Source organism: Oryzias latipes, chromosome 8 (assembly GCF_002234675.1).
Source record: "Oryzias latipes chromosome 8, ASM223467v1".
In the NCBI taxonomy this organism is placed as follows: domain Eukaryota; kingdom Metazoa; phylum Chordata; class Actinopteri; order Beloniformes; family Adrianichthyidae; genus Oryzias; species Oryzias latipes.
In genome coordinates, this window is record NC_019866.2 from 365762 (window position 1) to 381774 (window position 16013).

Genomic DNA, 16013 nt, shown 5'->3' on the forward strand with positions numbered 1-16013 from the left:
CAGCCCGCCCCACCCAGGCGCCGGACCCGATCCCCCGACCAACGGAGCCCCCAACAACCCCCGCCAGGCACCGGAGGCCCCGACCCCCACCCCAGACTCATTTTCACTGGGGGCCACATCTGCATAGTGTCTGTCCTCAAAGGGCCAGATGTAACTTATACATGTAACTAAATGTAATGGAAAATAAATGTAACTACTCCTTAATGGTAAATAACTCTTTATAACTTTTTAAAGTGACAATTCCAGTTGCATAGAAACATTTGTTAGCTTGTTGTAAATCCTTTACGTTAGATTCTGTCAGGTTAGGTTATATGGACAGTGTTTACGTCCTGATGTATAGCTGACCAATCTGAGGTTTCAAGTCAGATTACCCCTAATTATGAATGAATACACACCATCTTTTGTTTTAAGAAATGAAAAACTTTTATGCTCTCACAGGCCACATGAAATGACATGGGGGGCCACATCTGCCCCCGGGCCTTGAGTTTGACACGTGTTCTTTAGGAGGAAGAAAACGCACACATGAACCAGGAGAACACACAACACACACAGAAAGACCCAGCTGGGATGGGAACCAGGATGTTGTCACTGTAAGGCTAGAGTGCGAACCACTGCACCGCCGTAGATAGGGCGGGGACAACCTCCAGTCACGCAGCAGGACGAGATCGTCTGCCAAAAGCAGGAGATCCTGTGGTCTCCAAAGCCGTCGTCCCTCAGGACCAGAGAGTGGCGGCGTCCTTTCAGAGTCACACAAGCTTCAGGAAAAGTCTGAGTGACTGCCGGGAACAGCAAGGCCAGCGACAACACTGTTGTTGTCGTCATGTGATCCTTTGTGTGTGTTTCTGCAGAGTGATGTCACCACAAAGGCTCATGGGTAACCAAGGCTGGAGGTGCTGGGAGTTCAGGAGGACACAGGTCTGACGCCCCCTGATAGAAAGGGCTCCAACCACGTTGTTCTACTGGAACCACAGGGGCAATGAGTGGGGGGAACAGCATTTCCACTGGGGGGGGGGGGGGGGGGGCATGCTGGAGCCACAAAGTGTCTCTGCTGGCCTGGGGGGCTCTGCAGCTCATGGAGGTCTGGTTTTCTAGACAGCTGCCCTCATGGCTGCACAGGTTTCACTTTGGTCTAGTGATGAGGAAAGAGAACTTTTGGGGGGGGGGCAAGAGTCTGTCTCAATAATTAACTGTGTCTCACATAGTCAAATCTGTCATTAAAAGACGTTTGTTCACTTATTGAAGGTTAGGATCTCAAAATGTTTGAAAACGGAAAAACATGCAAATAAACACAAAACCCGAATGGGGGCAGATACCCCCCCCACACACTAAATAAATGATGGTTTCTATTATCCTTGTGCATTGATACAAATGCATCATCATCATTGATGAGCTGTTTTTTCTTTCACCGGTTGCTGTCCATCAGACACAAACCAAGCTGGGATTTGAACCTGTGACCTGCTGCTGTTACAAAAACAGATTTTTTAGTGACAGACGTTTACAGTTTGGACGCATGTGGAACTAAGAAGTTCAAAAGAAGTGAACAAGATGCTTTTTCCAGAGAAAAAGCAAAATGGAAATGACAAAAGTAGGATTTTCTAAACATGAACAGAATCTGGAGACGCTGCTACACAGAAGAGACCAAAGTCCTTCCCCAAGAAGACGTTCATGTGGACGTAGTTCAGCAGATGTTTGATCCCAGAGCTTTCTTCAGTTCTGAATCAAACAGAAACTGGTTTGATTTCTCTGATGTCCATCCAGTAAACATGTCACAGGTTCCCTTCAGCACTTTACCGTCTGCATCTCCTCCTGCTGGTAGCATCCGGTATTGCACTGTTCAGATTGTCCTTGGACCAGGTTGAAGGGCAGCTGGAGGGCTGAGTGTGTGCACGTGTGTGAAAATCTGAACTTGGCTGGGATGAACAGTGTTCTGTGAACTGTTCGTTCAGAGACAGAGAACTTTCTAAACTCTGTTCAAACCAAAAGGACAGCAGTAGGTCTGACAGCAGAAGAAGGAACGCCGACCATGGAGACCGTGGACAATTGACAGGAAATGGACCTCCTCCTGTAACCCTTGTGCTATCCTAGGCACTTTAACATTGGGAGTGGGGTCATCTAGACCCACTAGACAGTGCTCTGAACCTTTTTTCTTCAATGATTTGTGATCTTCACTGGTTTCCATGGATTACATGAAATCTTTCCACCTTTATCCACCTTTGTCATGGTAGGGAGAACACCTCAATGGAAGGGGGGGTCATCTAAGATAGCACAAGGGTTAAAATCATATCCAGGACTGTAACTCAAGACAGCTAGAACAAGAACATGGACTTCGACCAAAAAATAATAATGATACAAACGCCCCTCTCACCCTCCGCGGGTGGTTTCTCCTCCAAGCTGGGGTCATCTACCAGAGGCCTGGGAGCTTGAGGGTCCTGCAGGATCTTAGCTGTTCCTGTTCTTTTCTGGACTGAGAGGTCTGAGGTCTTTCCAGGTATCTGTTGTAGCCACTCCTCCAGTTTGGGGGTTACTGCCCTGTGTTCCAATTACCACAGGCACCACTGTCACCTTCACTTTCCAGGCTTTTTCCAGTTCTTCTCTGAGTCCCTGGTATTTCTCCAGTTTCTCATGTTCCTTCTTCCTGATCTTCCCATCGCTTGGCACTGCCACATCCACCACAACTGCTTTCCTCTGTTCTTTATCCACCACTACAATGTCTGGTTGGTTCTCCATTACCATCCTATCAGTCTGGATCTGGAAGTCCCACAGGATCTTTGCCCTCTCATTCTCTACCACCTTCAGAGGTGTTTCCCATTTTGACCTTGGGGTTTCCAGTTCATATTCTGCACTCATGTTCCTGTATATTATTCCAGCCACTTGATTGTGGCGCTCCATGTATGTTTTCCCTGCCAGCATCTTACACCCTGCAGTTATGTGCTGGATTGTTTCAGGGGCCTCTTTGAACAGCCTACACCTTGGGTCTTGTCTGGTGTGGTAGATCTACACCTTGGGTCTTGTCTGGTGTGGTAGATCTACACCTTGGGTCTTGTCTGGTGTGGTAGATCTGAGCCTCTATGGCTCTGGTGCTTCAGAGCTGTCCTGTAGGCCAGCCCTTTCTAGCCATTGGTAGGACTTCTTGATATCAGCCACTTCAGTTATGGTCCGGTGGTACATCCCATGCAGGGGTTTGTCCTCCCATGAGGATCTGTCCTCCAGCACTGTATCCTCTGCTCTCCATTGCCTGAGACATTCACTGAGCACACTGTCAGTTGGGGCCTTGAGCTTGATGTATTCATGGATCTTGGATGTTTCATCCTGGATAGTGGCTTCTATGTTCACTAGTCCTCGGCCTCCTTCCTTGCGGCTAGCATACAGTCTCAGGGTGCTGGATTTGGGATGGAACCCTCCATGCATGGTGAGAATCTTTCGTGTCTTAACATCCGTGGTCTGTATCTCTTCCTTTGGCCATCTTATTATTCCTGTAGGGTATCTGATAACTGGCAGTGTGTAGCTGTTAATTGCCCGGGTCTTATTTTTGCCATTGAGCTGGCTTCTCAGGACTTGCCTTACTCGTTGTAGGTATTTAGCTGTTGCAGCTTTCCTTGTTGCCTGCTCCAGGTTGCCATTTGCCTGTGGAATTCCAAGGTACTTGTAACTGTCCTCAATGTCTGCTATTGTTCCTTCTGGGAGTGAGACCCCTCCTGTGTGGACTACCTTGCCTCTCTTTTTCACCATCCGGCTGCATTTCTCGAACCCGAATGACATCCCAATGTCAGTGCTGTAGATCCTGGTGGTGTGGATCAGGGAGTCAATGTCACGCTCGCTCTTAGCATATAGCTTGATGTCATCCATGTAGAGGAGGTGACTGATGGTGGCCCCATTTCTGAGTCGGCATCCATAGCCAGTCTTGTTGATTATTTGGCTGAGGGGGTTCAGACCTATGCAGAACAGCAGTGGGGACAGAGCATCACCTTGGTATAGGCTATATATATATATATACTGTATATATATGTATATGTAGATAGATAGATAGATAAATAGATAGGTAGATAGGTTATAGTGTTTTCATAAATAATTGTATGTTTGCTTGCATAAGACTACCCCCCCCCCCCCCGGATGGTTTAATTCCAGCTTCAACCAAATTAAGTCAATTCAATCGTTAATTTATGATATGGACGCCGCCATGTTGTAGCCAGACCCAAGCAGTGATTGGTCTAGGTCAGTCCGAGTCAATGTTTCTGTGACAACTACTCTGGTCAATCAGGAGTGAACTTGTTGGAAGGCCACACCCCCACCACTGAAAGCAGGCTACTAATGAAACATTTTGAACGTTGGATGTAGGGGCCAGCAGGCTCCACCTACTTTTATTCAATTCAATATTATTTATGAAGCCCAAAATCTCAACAACAGTGGCCCTTATTGAAACGTCTGATTGGTCAGTTGATAACTTGAACTACAGAAAAAATGAAGAGGTATCAAAGTTAGAACAGTTCTTCTGACCAATAGAATGACAGAGTAACAGCTGTTTGTTTCTCTATGGAAGTCTATGGGATTTTGAATTCTAGGAGCCACTTCCTGTTTGGAACGCCAGGGGGCGGGGCCACTCAGTCCAGTTCTCAAGTGCAGTCAGCGGTTGACCTCCTCATTGGTCAAAATGAGGAGGTCTGGGGCAGAAATGATCAGTTAAGTTCAGGTTAGAATCTTCCCGTTGAATCCTTTGTATCCATGATCCTTGTGATTTTACGTTTACTGTATTACGAAGCCCATTGAGACGACTGTGATGTGTTTTTGGACTATAAATAGAACTGATTAGATCACAGAGAACATGCTAGCAGCAGCTAAGCTAACATCTTCATCAGCTTCAGGTGTACGTCTCATGAAGCGCTTCTATGTTTTTCTGTTCTTCGTGGATCTGCAGAGACGTTTCCTTTCGTTCGTTCCTTCCATCAGAGCTTCTGGGGTTTGGGTCGTTCTCTCCCCACTGTGGTGCCCTTGAGCAAGGCTGCTGATCTAGCCGTGTCACACCTGGAACTGACACCCCCTTCAGCAGAGCCTCTGATGTGCCTGCTGGTCATGGGGGGCTGCAGACGGAACCTGAAATCCAGAAAGAATTCTGGAGTCTGGAATTTCTAACACCGGATCATCTCAGCCTGTGGCGCTGCTCCCACGATCTGCGCAGCCGCAGAAACCCTCTGAACGTGCCGGGAAGATCCTGTTCGGTTTAATGTTTTCTGCCTCCGCCGCTCCGTGATCGCGCGCGCGCGCGGGGTGGGGGGGCGGTCAGCCGTTGACAGTAAAATCAGTCTCTGCTCCGGACCAGCAAGCTGCAGAGGGTCCGCAGACCCCGCGCGCGTGCGTATGCTCGCATCTTCTCACAACAACAGAGCCGCAGAGCCTGCACGCGGAGGCCCCGCCCTCTGTGGACCGTAAAACCTGAAGCAAGTGCGCAGCCCTTTTCGGGGGGCGTGTCACTGCGCTGCGGCACGCGCGTCTGTGGGGGGCGGGGCCGAGGATACGCTGCCTCAACACAACAGCCTCCCTCACGCATGCGCACAGGGAGTGCCGTTAGAATGAGATTTTTCAATAAAAACAAGAGAGAAGTTTGGAGAACTCTGGTTGCTGGTTCCACGACCACGAGGTCTGAGTGGCGGGAGTTCTGTTCCCCTGTGTGGTTTACACCAGAGACCGTGTATATATCTACCTATATATATATAAAGAGAGAGAGACATGACCTTAATGACCTGAGTCTGTGTTGGTAAAGTATGAATAACTGATTAGAAGTTGAGAACTACAATGATAATTTATGTAAAGAAAATAAAAAGTTGAGTAAAGGAAAACGAGGGTGGACTTCTGTGCACTTTCCTCCTCCTTTAAGCCATGAATGACCTCCTTTGGACCAGTATCCACCAGCCTCATGTGTCATGGCCTTCATAGAGCTCATATCTACGCTTTGAGCCTCTGGAAAGTGCAGAAAAGTCTGATCCATTGTTGGTGCGCCTGTCTGGATCCTGGAGGAGCTAAATGAGCAGCGCTGCCTACACAGAGGACCCTCCATCTTTAGGGACCCCCAGCCCCCCTGTAGTGGACTGTTGTCCCTCAGGGAGGGGGTTCAGGAGCTGCAGATGGAGCAGGATGCTGAGGAGCTTCTTCCCACAGACGGTGAGACTGTCCTCCTCATGCATACACGCTCTCACAAACTAAGACCCACTGGATCACCCCAACCCCCCCACAACCCAAAGACATGTATGCATACAGACTCTCACCCCCCCCCCCCCCCCCCCCCCCCCCATAAGAAAGGCTCCTGCTAAATGCCTTAATGACTGAATGCTGGTCTGTAGTTTTATTGTAGTTGCGTCGTTGCTCTGTCATACTGAGGAACAACATCTCGTCTCACTTGTGTCTTTCTCTGCAGATACTATGTGTGAAATGAGAATAAACCAGTCTTGGATTTATTCTTCTTATTTATGATTCAGATGAACAAGTCCAGGTTCTTCTGAACCTTCATGGACATTTGTTCCATGCTGGCTGTGGAACCGCATTGACTTGTTGTGACAGGCTCACATTCACATCCAGGTGCAAAAATACAGATGCAGACAGTGGCTGCAGTGAGCCAGGCTACAGCCACGGGTGCAGATCAGAGGGTCAAAGGTCAGGACGAGCACCCCAACAACATCAGACATGCTGCTGTCACCTCATGACCACGCTGTCACTGTAAAGACCAGCAGAACGACACACCTGGAGGTTGATCCACGTCATTGAAGCCTTTGATTTTCTCCAAGTGACCAGTCGTGTTGGTGAATGTTAACCTTCTCCCACAATCCACCAGGAAGCTAAAGCCCCCCCCCCCCTGGGTTATGGTAGGAAAACTACCATAACCCAAGGGGGTTATGGTAGTTTTCACTACGAAAACTTTTACGACGTCATATGTTACTGCTGTTTTGTTGTTAGTTTTTAATCTTTGAGTTTCTAATCAGGCCTGAAAAAATACAATTGATTATTACTATCATTAATATTATTAACAGCTGTGGCCTCGTTGGCTCAGTCGCTCCTGGGGGGGACACAGACCGGAAGTCTGACATTTGGGAAGACCCGCTGTCGTTACTTTCTAAAAAAGCAAAATGGCGCGCCCGGACTGCAAGGGCGCGAGCGTGCACGTAGCGAACGAGGCCCAACATGTGGGCGGGAAAATGCTGCTGCGCCGCTACTCGCGTCCTTCCGGCGGCAGCCAAACAGACCGTCGACACGCGGAGCAGCAGCGACGTGGAGCGCGGAGCCCGACAGCCACGATCACCGAGCCCGTCCGCGGTCTGACGGGGGGAGCGGGGCTCGCGCAGGAGAATGAGAGAGCGCTCGCGGGCGGAAGGGCGCAGACATGAACGGGGCCGTGTACATCTCCTTCTTCCAGGGCCAGCTGGAGTCCGTGCTGGAGCAGGTCGTTCAGCTCGCCGTCCAGGAAATCAGCAAGACGGTGGGCTCCAGCCTGAACGCGCTGCTGCTGGAGACCGCCGTGAAGGAGCAGGAAAACCGCCGGCTGCGGCTCCAGCTGCAGGCGCGGGAGAACCGGGGCCGCGGCGCCGCGGAGGACGGCGGCTCGGCGGGGGCCGCTAAAGCCAAGGCCGGGGAGCTGCGGGGGGATGGCCGCAGGACAAAGCCCTCGCCGCCGCTGCCCTCGCCGCGCGCGCCTGGAGGTCAGGGCGGCGCGCGCGCCGTTCCCTTTGACACCCGCCGCCTGGAGCAGCGAGGACGGGTCGTGGGTAAGCCCCCGCTCCACTCACGCAGACACACGGGCGCGTGGCGCTGCTCCGCCTCGCGTAACTCCGCCGCAGCGCGAGGCTTGTAAACACGCGGAGGCCCGCAGCGTCACGCACCCGATCCCCGGGCTGGCGTGGAGCTCTGTGCGGGTCTACGGAGTCTCCGAGCGGGCGGAGAGCGACCGTGGCCGCCGGACCTCGGGAGGGAAGCGGACCGCGGGGAAGGAGATCCGGGTCCGGGATGGCGGGTTAAGGAGGAAGACCACCTCGACACGCCCTCCCGCGGAGCGAGGGGGCGAAAGTGGGCCGCGCCCAACAAACCCCCGCGTGGGTTAATCTGTTTTCACTGGCGCGTGGGGGTTGGTGCAGCAGCGACCAGCTGGTCTGGGGGGATTTGTCAACCCCACTTGCCTCAGAGCGGGGGGGGGGTCACATGACGTCATCACAGGTGTAGCTTCAGGTAAAGCAGCAGGTCTGCTTGGACGTTTGAGGGTCAAACTGAACCTCAGGTTGAGGTTCTGAGTGTTTGGATCTTCAGGTTCTTATGGATCCGCTCAGACTGCAGACGACCCGGTTCTGCTGACCTGCAGTCTTCCTCAGGCTGTGGAGATGATCATCATCTTCATCTTCATCGCTCCGTCGTTCTGACAGGAGGATGAACACGGAAGACAAAGTTCTCTGTCATACGTGACCCGTGACCGCTCTGGCTGCTGTTGTCTGAGGGAGGCTCCGCCCACGTTCATCAATCTGTAACCAATCAGTCCCAACCTTTGTTTACATTCCTGTGGAGCCCCCCCCCCCCCAGGGCTTTTGTTGTGAAGGGATGGCGTCGTTGCGACATCACCCCCCATGTTCCGCTCTTCAGCGTAAAACTCTTCCTGTTCGACCTTTAAACTCAGGAAAAGGTCACGGAGCCTCTGACCTGTGGGAGGGGCTTTCTGCACAGGACGGGGGGCTTCTTCAAGGGTTAAAAATAATCCGACTCCTCCTCTGAGGAGAAGTGGACTTGGTGCTGGCCTCCTCTTCCTCACCTCCTCAAAGGTGGGAAGATGAAGCGGCGGTGAGTCGTAGTGGAGGAGGAGCTACGGAAGCCCAGAGGAGACAAACGTCTGCAGCTCTGAAACCGGGTCATCGGGGTGGGGGGGTCTTTACTACATAAAGTGTGTCAGTGTGTGTCCTACTTATGGGGGGGCTCTGAGTCAAACTGAAATCATGTGTTTGTTGGCTATGTGAGTGTAGATCTTTGAGGCGGGGTGGGGGGCCATGTTAAAAAATGACAGGCTGACTGACTTGAAAGTTTCTGTTGGTTCCTATCCCAGCCTCAGAGCTGGGGGGGAGGGGGCAGAGCTGGGGGGGCCTGACAGGGTGCAGCTGAGGTTGGTCTGCATCAATCCTGGGGGGCCAGCCTCAGAGCTGCAGCAGAACCAAAGTTCTGTCCCAGCTGGGGGGACTTGAAACAGAACATCAATGGGGGGCCTTTCTCCCCGTGCAGGCGGGGGTTTTCTCCGGGGTCTCCAGCTTCCTCCCACCGTCCAAAAACACGCTTTGCTGTAAATTGTCCCTAGGTGTGAGTGTGAATGATTGTGGCCCTGCGACAGACTGGGGACCTGTCCAGGGCGTCCCCTGCCTTCACCCATAAGTGGCTGGGATAGGCTCCAGCAGCCCCGTGACCCCAAAGGGAACAAACGGAAGAAGATGAACGAAAGAATGATTTCCCAACTCAATAATTGTTTATACAATTCAAATGTACATATTTATCTAACTAAATGTCATTTTACTCCAATTCAATTAAATGTGTTTCCATATTCATTTATTGGACTTCTTGAACTCTCAGATGTCTAAGTTAGAGGCTGCAGATTTTCTCATTTTTATAAAATTAAAATAAATGATAGAGTGTGGATTTAGAATATGTACCATACATTTAATTATCACGACTCTGACTGTAAATTCAGTTCTTCTTCCATACTGTTGCACTAGTGCTGCTAAATATCCTCATCCTCCTCTTCCTCCCTCTCACTCATGGTGCAGAAAGAATTAAACATAACACTACAAATAACTAGACAAAACACAGTAAAACAGCTAAACAACTAAACACATTTGGTCAAAAACCCACACTTAAACCCAAATCCGTCCTGACAGGCAAAAGGAATGGTATCCCACAATTCCTTGCTGTGCCGATCCAACAGCAGCACCAAAGTTACACCTACATCTTTCCAACATCCATATGTGGTCTTATCACCCTCTCACGGTGGAAAAAGTATTATCTGAGCTTCTTCATCCACTAAATCATCTTCAAATGGACACGCCATGCTGCTTCACCTCTCTGAAAACAAACTAACCTTCAACTAAACCTGCTCCAGACCAGGTTATGTTCAGAGTATGAGTTGCTATGGCAACTTGACCTACCCTGAAACATACCTCCATTTCTGGAACCGAAAGCTGAGGTTATCAACTTCCTTAGCCTCAAACTTACCGTGGCAGCTAGCAGAACCTGCTCTCTGGAATGCCCCTGTTTGTTTGTTTACGCTCGTGCACAGATTCATGTTTGTTTGTTTACGCTCGTGCACAGATTCATGTTTGTTTACGCTCGTGCACAGATTCATGTTTGTTTACGCTCGTGCACAGATTCATGTTTGTTTACGCTCGTGCACAGATTCATGTTTGTTTACGCTCGTGCACAGATTCATGTTTGTTTACGCTCGTGCACAGATTCATGTTTGTTTACGCTCGTGCACAGATTCATGTTTGTTTACGCTCGTGCACAGATTCATGTTTGTTTACGCTCGTGCACAGATTCATGTTTGTTTACGCTCGTGCACAGATTCATGGACCCTCCTGTTAGACGTCACAGGTGTTTTGCTGCCCAACAGTCTGGATGAACGGGTCGTTCTTTGGTTCTGTGGAGTCGCTTTGACCTCCTGCTTCCTGCAGACTGACCGTCTCCTCCTGTCGTCCTGCAGACCAGCTGAAGGTGGTCATGGAGCAGGTTCTGGACTTTGCTCTGCGAGAGCTGACCAAGATCGTGGAGGCGTCGGTCGACAACCTCCTGCAGGACATCTCCAAAATGGACAGGGAGCAGCAGGCCCTGGAGGAGAAGCTCGGGGGGAACGTCGAGCAGGGGAGGGGGGAAAAGTCTAGGGGGGGCCCAGGAAGGAGGAGGGGATCGGAAAATGATTCGGTATCCCCTAGCGGGTCTGAGGATACCCGGGGGGAGCCTGGAGAGGCATCCAAGGCGACGCCGCCCACAGATGGTGAGGATGGGGGGCAGAGGATAATGTCAGAGATGGACCTCTGGTTCTGATCCAGACTGCAGACCCCCCCAGCTGTATTTTACCTCTCTTCTGTCTTCTTGCCCCCAGACACAGAGCGTGCCCCCGCCCTCTCTGCCCCCCAGGATTGGGTCCCCGTCTTGGACAAGGTTTTTGGTCAGAAGTGGTGCAGCGACATGTGGCAGATGAAAGAGCTGGAGGGGGGGGGGACTGGGTGTGGCCTGGGTGAGGAAGGAGGAGACAGGAAGGTGCCTGTCCCCGCCCCTCCTGCGATCCCGGAGCCATCTCCCTCCTCCCCTCAGCAGGACCCTCGCTGGACCCCCCTGGAAGACATGGAGGTGTTCTCCCCCGATGAAGGAGACACTGCAGAGGCTCAAAGGAGCAGCTCCTCCACAGGACCCCCCCTCAGCCCCACAGGCGAGGGGGCCGCTCCCACCGCCAACGAGCCAAGCGGTAAAAAACCTTGCCAAGGGGCCCCGCCCCCTGACAGGTCCTTGTGTTTTTATTTGATTAAAGACTGATCAGCATTTGCTTTGATCTACAGCTGCCATCTTGGCTGAAGCCCCGCCCTCGTCAGGGAACTGCTCCTCTGCCTCCATGCTTCATCGCCTCCTGACGCTGCCCTCTCAGCTCCTCGAGGAGGAGGATGAAGCTGCTGACAAGGAGGCGCTGGTTTCCCTGGCAACCAATGGAAGCAACGACTGGCGAGGAGACTCGGAGCTCCCGGTCCCCACTGCCAAGGAGGAGGAGGAGGACGAGGAAGAGGAAGAGGAGGAGGACGAGGAGGACAAAGGAAGGAAGGTGAAGGTTGGCGTGTTTCGTGTCGAACCCGCTGAGGTTTATGGGGTTTGGACACGATCAAACGTTTGACTCCACAGCAGGGCTGGGTGGGTAATCGCTTCAATCAATTAATCCGAATTTGTTGTTTTAGACGATTTAGTTTTGGGAAAATTGAGATATTAGGTTCTAAAAATAATGCTAAACGATGCTAAACGCTACGATGCTAGACGCTACGATGCTGTGATGCTAAACGCTACGATGCTGTGATGCTAAACGCTACGATGCTGTGATGCTAAACACTAAGATGCTAAACACTAAGATGCTAAACGCTAAGATGCTAAACGCTATGATGCTTAACGCTACGATGCTATGATGCTAAACGCTATGATGCTAGACGCTACGATGCTGTGATGCTAAACGCTACGATGCTGTGATGCTAAGCGCTACGATGCTGTGATGCTAAACGCTACGATGCTGTGATGCTAAACGCTACGATGCTATGATGCTAAACGCTACAATGCTGTGATGCTAAACGCTATGATGCTAAATGCTATGATGCTAAACGCTACGATGCTGTAATGCTAAACGATATGATGCTAAATGCTATGATGCTAAACGCTACGATGCTGTGATGCTAAACGCTACGATACTGTGATGCTAAACGCTACGATGCTATGATGCTAAACGCTACGATGCTATGATGCTAAACCTTACGATGCTATGATGCTAAACGCTACGATGCTATGATGCTAAACGCCATGATGCTAAACGCTACGATGCTGTGATGCTAAACGCTACGATGCTATGATGCTAAACCCTACGATGCTATGATGCTAAACGCTACGATGCTAAACGCTACGATGCTATGATGCTAAACGCCATGATGCTAAACGCTACGATGCTGTGATGCTAAACGCTACGATGCTATGATGCTAAACCCTACGATGCTATGATGCTAAACGCTACGATGCTAAACGCTACGATGCTATGATGCTAAACGCCATGATGCTAAACGCTACGATGCTGTGATGCTAAACGCTACGATACTATGATGCTGTGCTAACAGGCTGGAACACGGACCGGTTTAACATCAGACTATTTTCCCGGAGCGGTTTTTAGGACATGGGGGATAAATGCAACTAAATGAATTCATGGAACATTTTTAAAAAACTGTGACAGGCACTTAGTATGAAACTTTATTGGTAGTGTTTCTTTAACATTGCAGAGCCGGTGTTGAGCTGGAGCCCCCCCTCATGAGAACATCTTTACTGTCAATGTCAAGAATCACAATCCTGTTTTTAATCTGGTTTCATGTCAGAATGAATCACCTGGAGGCTGAATCAGGAAGAAGTCCCTTTCTGCTCCCCTTCAGTGAATCTGTCTTTGTTTTCTCAGCAGCTTTGAATCTTTGCTTCAGGCTGCAGGTGATGGACTGAACCCCCTCTATCATGGGGGGTTTTCAGCAGGAAAACAGAAGACTCATTTGGGATGGAAGATCAAACATTTCAGGTTCGGCGTGAAAACGCCAAAAGCAGAGATGGATTAGAAATCTTTAGAACAAAAACGTTTCATGTTTTCATGGTGTGGATTTTAGAATAACACCTAGTTATCAGCTGGACAGTCAGCGTTGCATTGTGGGAACTCTTTCAATGATGTCACACCAGCAGAGAGGCTGCAGCCTTCACAACGTGCACAGTGCACGTGCACGCTTGCAGTTACAACATTAATGACATTTTGAGAGAGTAGATCCAGATGTAATCCTTGGACCTAAGCAATGAAATGTAATCTAATTACACTGTGATAAAAGGCCGCTAACGTGCACGTACGCGTTCACGCAGTTCAGAAGCTGCTGTGGTTTCCATGGTGACAGCAGACCTGCCTCTGGTTCCGGTCTGTGACGCGGTGTCCTCTTGTCCTCAGAAGAAGCGGCGGCGGGTCTGGTCCGAGTGTGAGGAGTGTGGTCGGCGGTTCAGCCGGATGTCCCTCCTGAAGGCGCACCGGCAGACTCACGCCTCTGCAGACGGCGCCACAGACGCGCCCTCGCCCTCTTCTCCTCCGTCCAGCGCCACCTCGCCTCTCCGCTGCTCCGAATGCGGCAGGCGGTTCTCCTCGTCCACCCGCCTCAACAGCCACATGCGGACCCACCACGAGAACCGGTCCTGATTGTGTTCTAATGGAACAAAGATGCCCAGGGGGGCTTTTACTCTGAAAAGCTTCAGGAAGTGTGTTCATCACAGGCAGGTCGGACTTTGGGTTTTGGTCTGGATCCAGATACGGACTATGAAAGGAAACCGGAAATAAGTTTTCAGGGTGTTCCACTTTTTCTACAATGTTCTGGGCCGAGCGAGGGAACAGTGAGATCCGAGCCCGGTCCACACAAACCCAGGTGACCTCGGACCTCTGGTTCCGGTTCCACACCAGAATGGGAGTGTCCACTGAAGCGTGAGCTCCGCTGCACCGAGACGAAGACGTCGACTCCTCAGAACCTGGATTCCATCGTTGATGTGGACAGACCAGCTGCTAACAGAACCAGAACCACATGCTTCCGCCGATGAAGAGGAGCCGCACTCTTCCTCTGGACTGACGGGGATCTGATGGCAATAACGCGGTTGGTGGGCGCTTCCCGACCCAGGAGGACGGTTTGTTTCTAAGTGACCTTCGCCTCTGGACTTCTGTTGTTCTGGTCTGTGTGTCTTTTGTGGTCATGCTTCCTGCCCGCGCTGGGGGCGGAGCCACAGATTCGGCCTGCGTCTGTGGCATCACCTGTTGGAATGTGAATCATTTTTTTGACAGACTTTTCTCTGTGAGGCATGACGGCGCTTAGGGGGCAGCCCTCATTCCCTCGCCGCCGCCTCGCAGTGACACAGCGGCGTGTTTGAACGTTTGTTCCCGCCAAAGCAGCGCGTCTTCGTGTCGTCTGCGCCCACAACCTCCCGTCAGTTCAACGAAATAGTCTAACGCAGTAAATCTGTGATCGAGAGGCGTCCTCACAGCCCGCCGTTTTCAGATGGCGGTCATCAGTCAGAACGCGGCGTCCCGACTGAAGACATGCCATTGGTCAGGAGGGAGGGCTCTCTCTCCAATCAAATCGCTCCCTTTTACATTTTGTCACTCGGCAACAAAACAACGTAGAACCAAAAGCTGCGGATCGGAACCGCCATCTTTAAATCCTGAGCCAGCAGGAACTGGAGGCGGTTCTGGACTGAAACCCGATCTTGAGTTGTTCGCTCGCGTTTCTCCGTAACGTTTAGATCAAATTCTTGCAGCGGAAGACGACCTTTAACCTTTGACCTTTATTCCCCTTTATGTTTGGATCGTGTTCTGTTTGACTCAAAGCCGGCTCTGGACTCTTAGAGACGAAGTGGGTCTGAAGGACTTCCGGGATCGAACCCGTCCGGCGGCTGGTAGCGGACGCCTTGCTCCCGGGGACGATCGCTGCTCCTTCTGGATGAAAACGACGCACTAAAGGAGCCGTTGAAGAACATCCGCGTGGGTTTGGGGGGAGTTTCCTGCTGCTCCTGAGCGCCGCCCTGCTGGCGGCCCCACGTCTTGGCATACCTCATTTCTCGTGTTTCTGTGCGCGCACAGACCGAATACCTCACATGTACAGACGCTTGACCACGTTTCTGTTGTTTTGTTCCTTCCTTCTGGTCTCAGATTTTCCTCGCGGAGCCTGAAGCTGTCGGCTGAAAACCGGCGGCGTCGGGGAGACGGACCACCGTTTCCTGGTTTGATCAGACCGCCAGAAACCCGTTGGGCGTCTCCACCAAACCAGGAAACGGCTGCAGAGGATCAATAGCTGCGTTAGCAGAAACAGAAACCTGCTGGTGAATATTTAAGGATTGCTTTGTGTGGATGTTTGTTGAGGGACGCTTTTATTCCTCCTGGGGGAGAAAATGAAGTTCTCGGGACGTCCAGCAGGGGGGGGGGGGGGGGGGGGGGGTACTGATCAGTGATCCTGCTGTCTTGTTACAAAGCCTTCAAAGAGAAAGCGTGCAGCTGGAAATCATTCAGAGGAGGAAGCGGAGGCAAGTGGGAGGAGCCAGACGCCTGAATCCGACCAATGGAAACTAACCATAAAAACGGCGGTGAAGCAGATGCCGGAAAATCGCGGCGTTTCTTCTGACCTTGAAAAATGTACGATTGAAATATGAAATATGATGTTCTAGACGCGCCGCGTAGAACCGTAACGTACCGCAGACGGCGGCTAACGCGGCGC

General features: G+C 51.2%; 1 protein-coding gene across 2 annotated transcripts; it reads left to right on the plus strand.

Moving 5' to 3' along the window:
• Positions 1 to 6301: 6301 nt before the first annotated feature.
• LOC101171055 lies at positions 6302 to 14085 on the plus strand. 2 transcript variants are annotated; one of them, XM_023957213.1, is made up of 5 exons: positions 6302 to 7748; positions 10706 to 10996; positions 11105 to 11467; positions 11559 to 11815; positions 13718 to 14085. In XM_023957213.1, exons 1-5 carry the CDS (start codon positions 7367 to 7369, stop codon positions 13955 to 13957), a joined length of 1533 nt encoding a protein of 510 aa, XP_023812981.1. In that variant the 5' UTR covers positions 6302 to 7366; the 3' UTR covers positions 13958 to 14085. The 2 variants fall into 2 exon arrangements, with proteins under 2 accessions (XP_023812981.1, XP_023812980.1); XM_023957212.1 differs by having other exon boundaries at positions 7047 to 7748; positions 13715 to 14085.
• The last annotated feature ends 1928 nt before the right edge of the window (positions 14086 to 16013 follow it).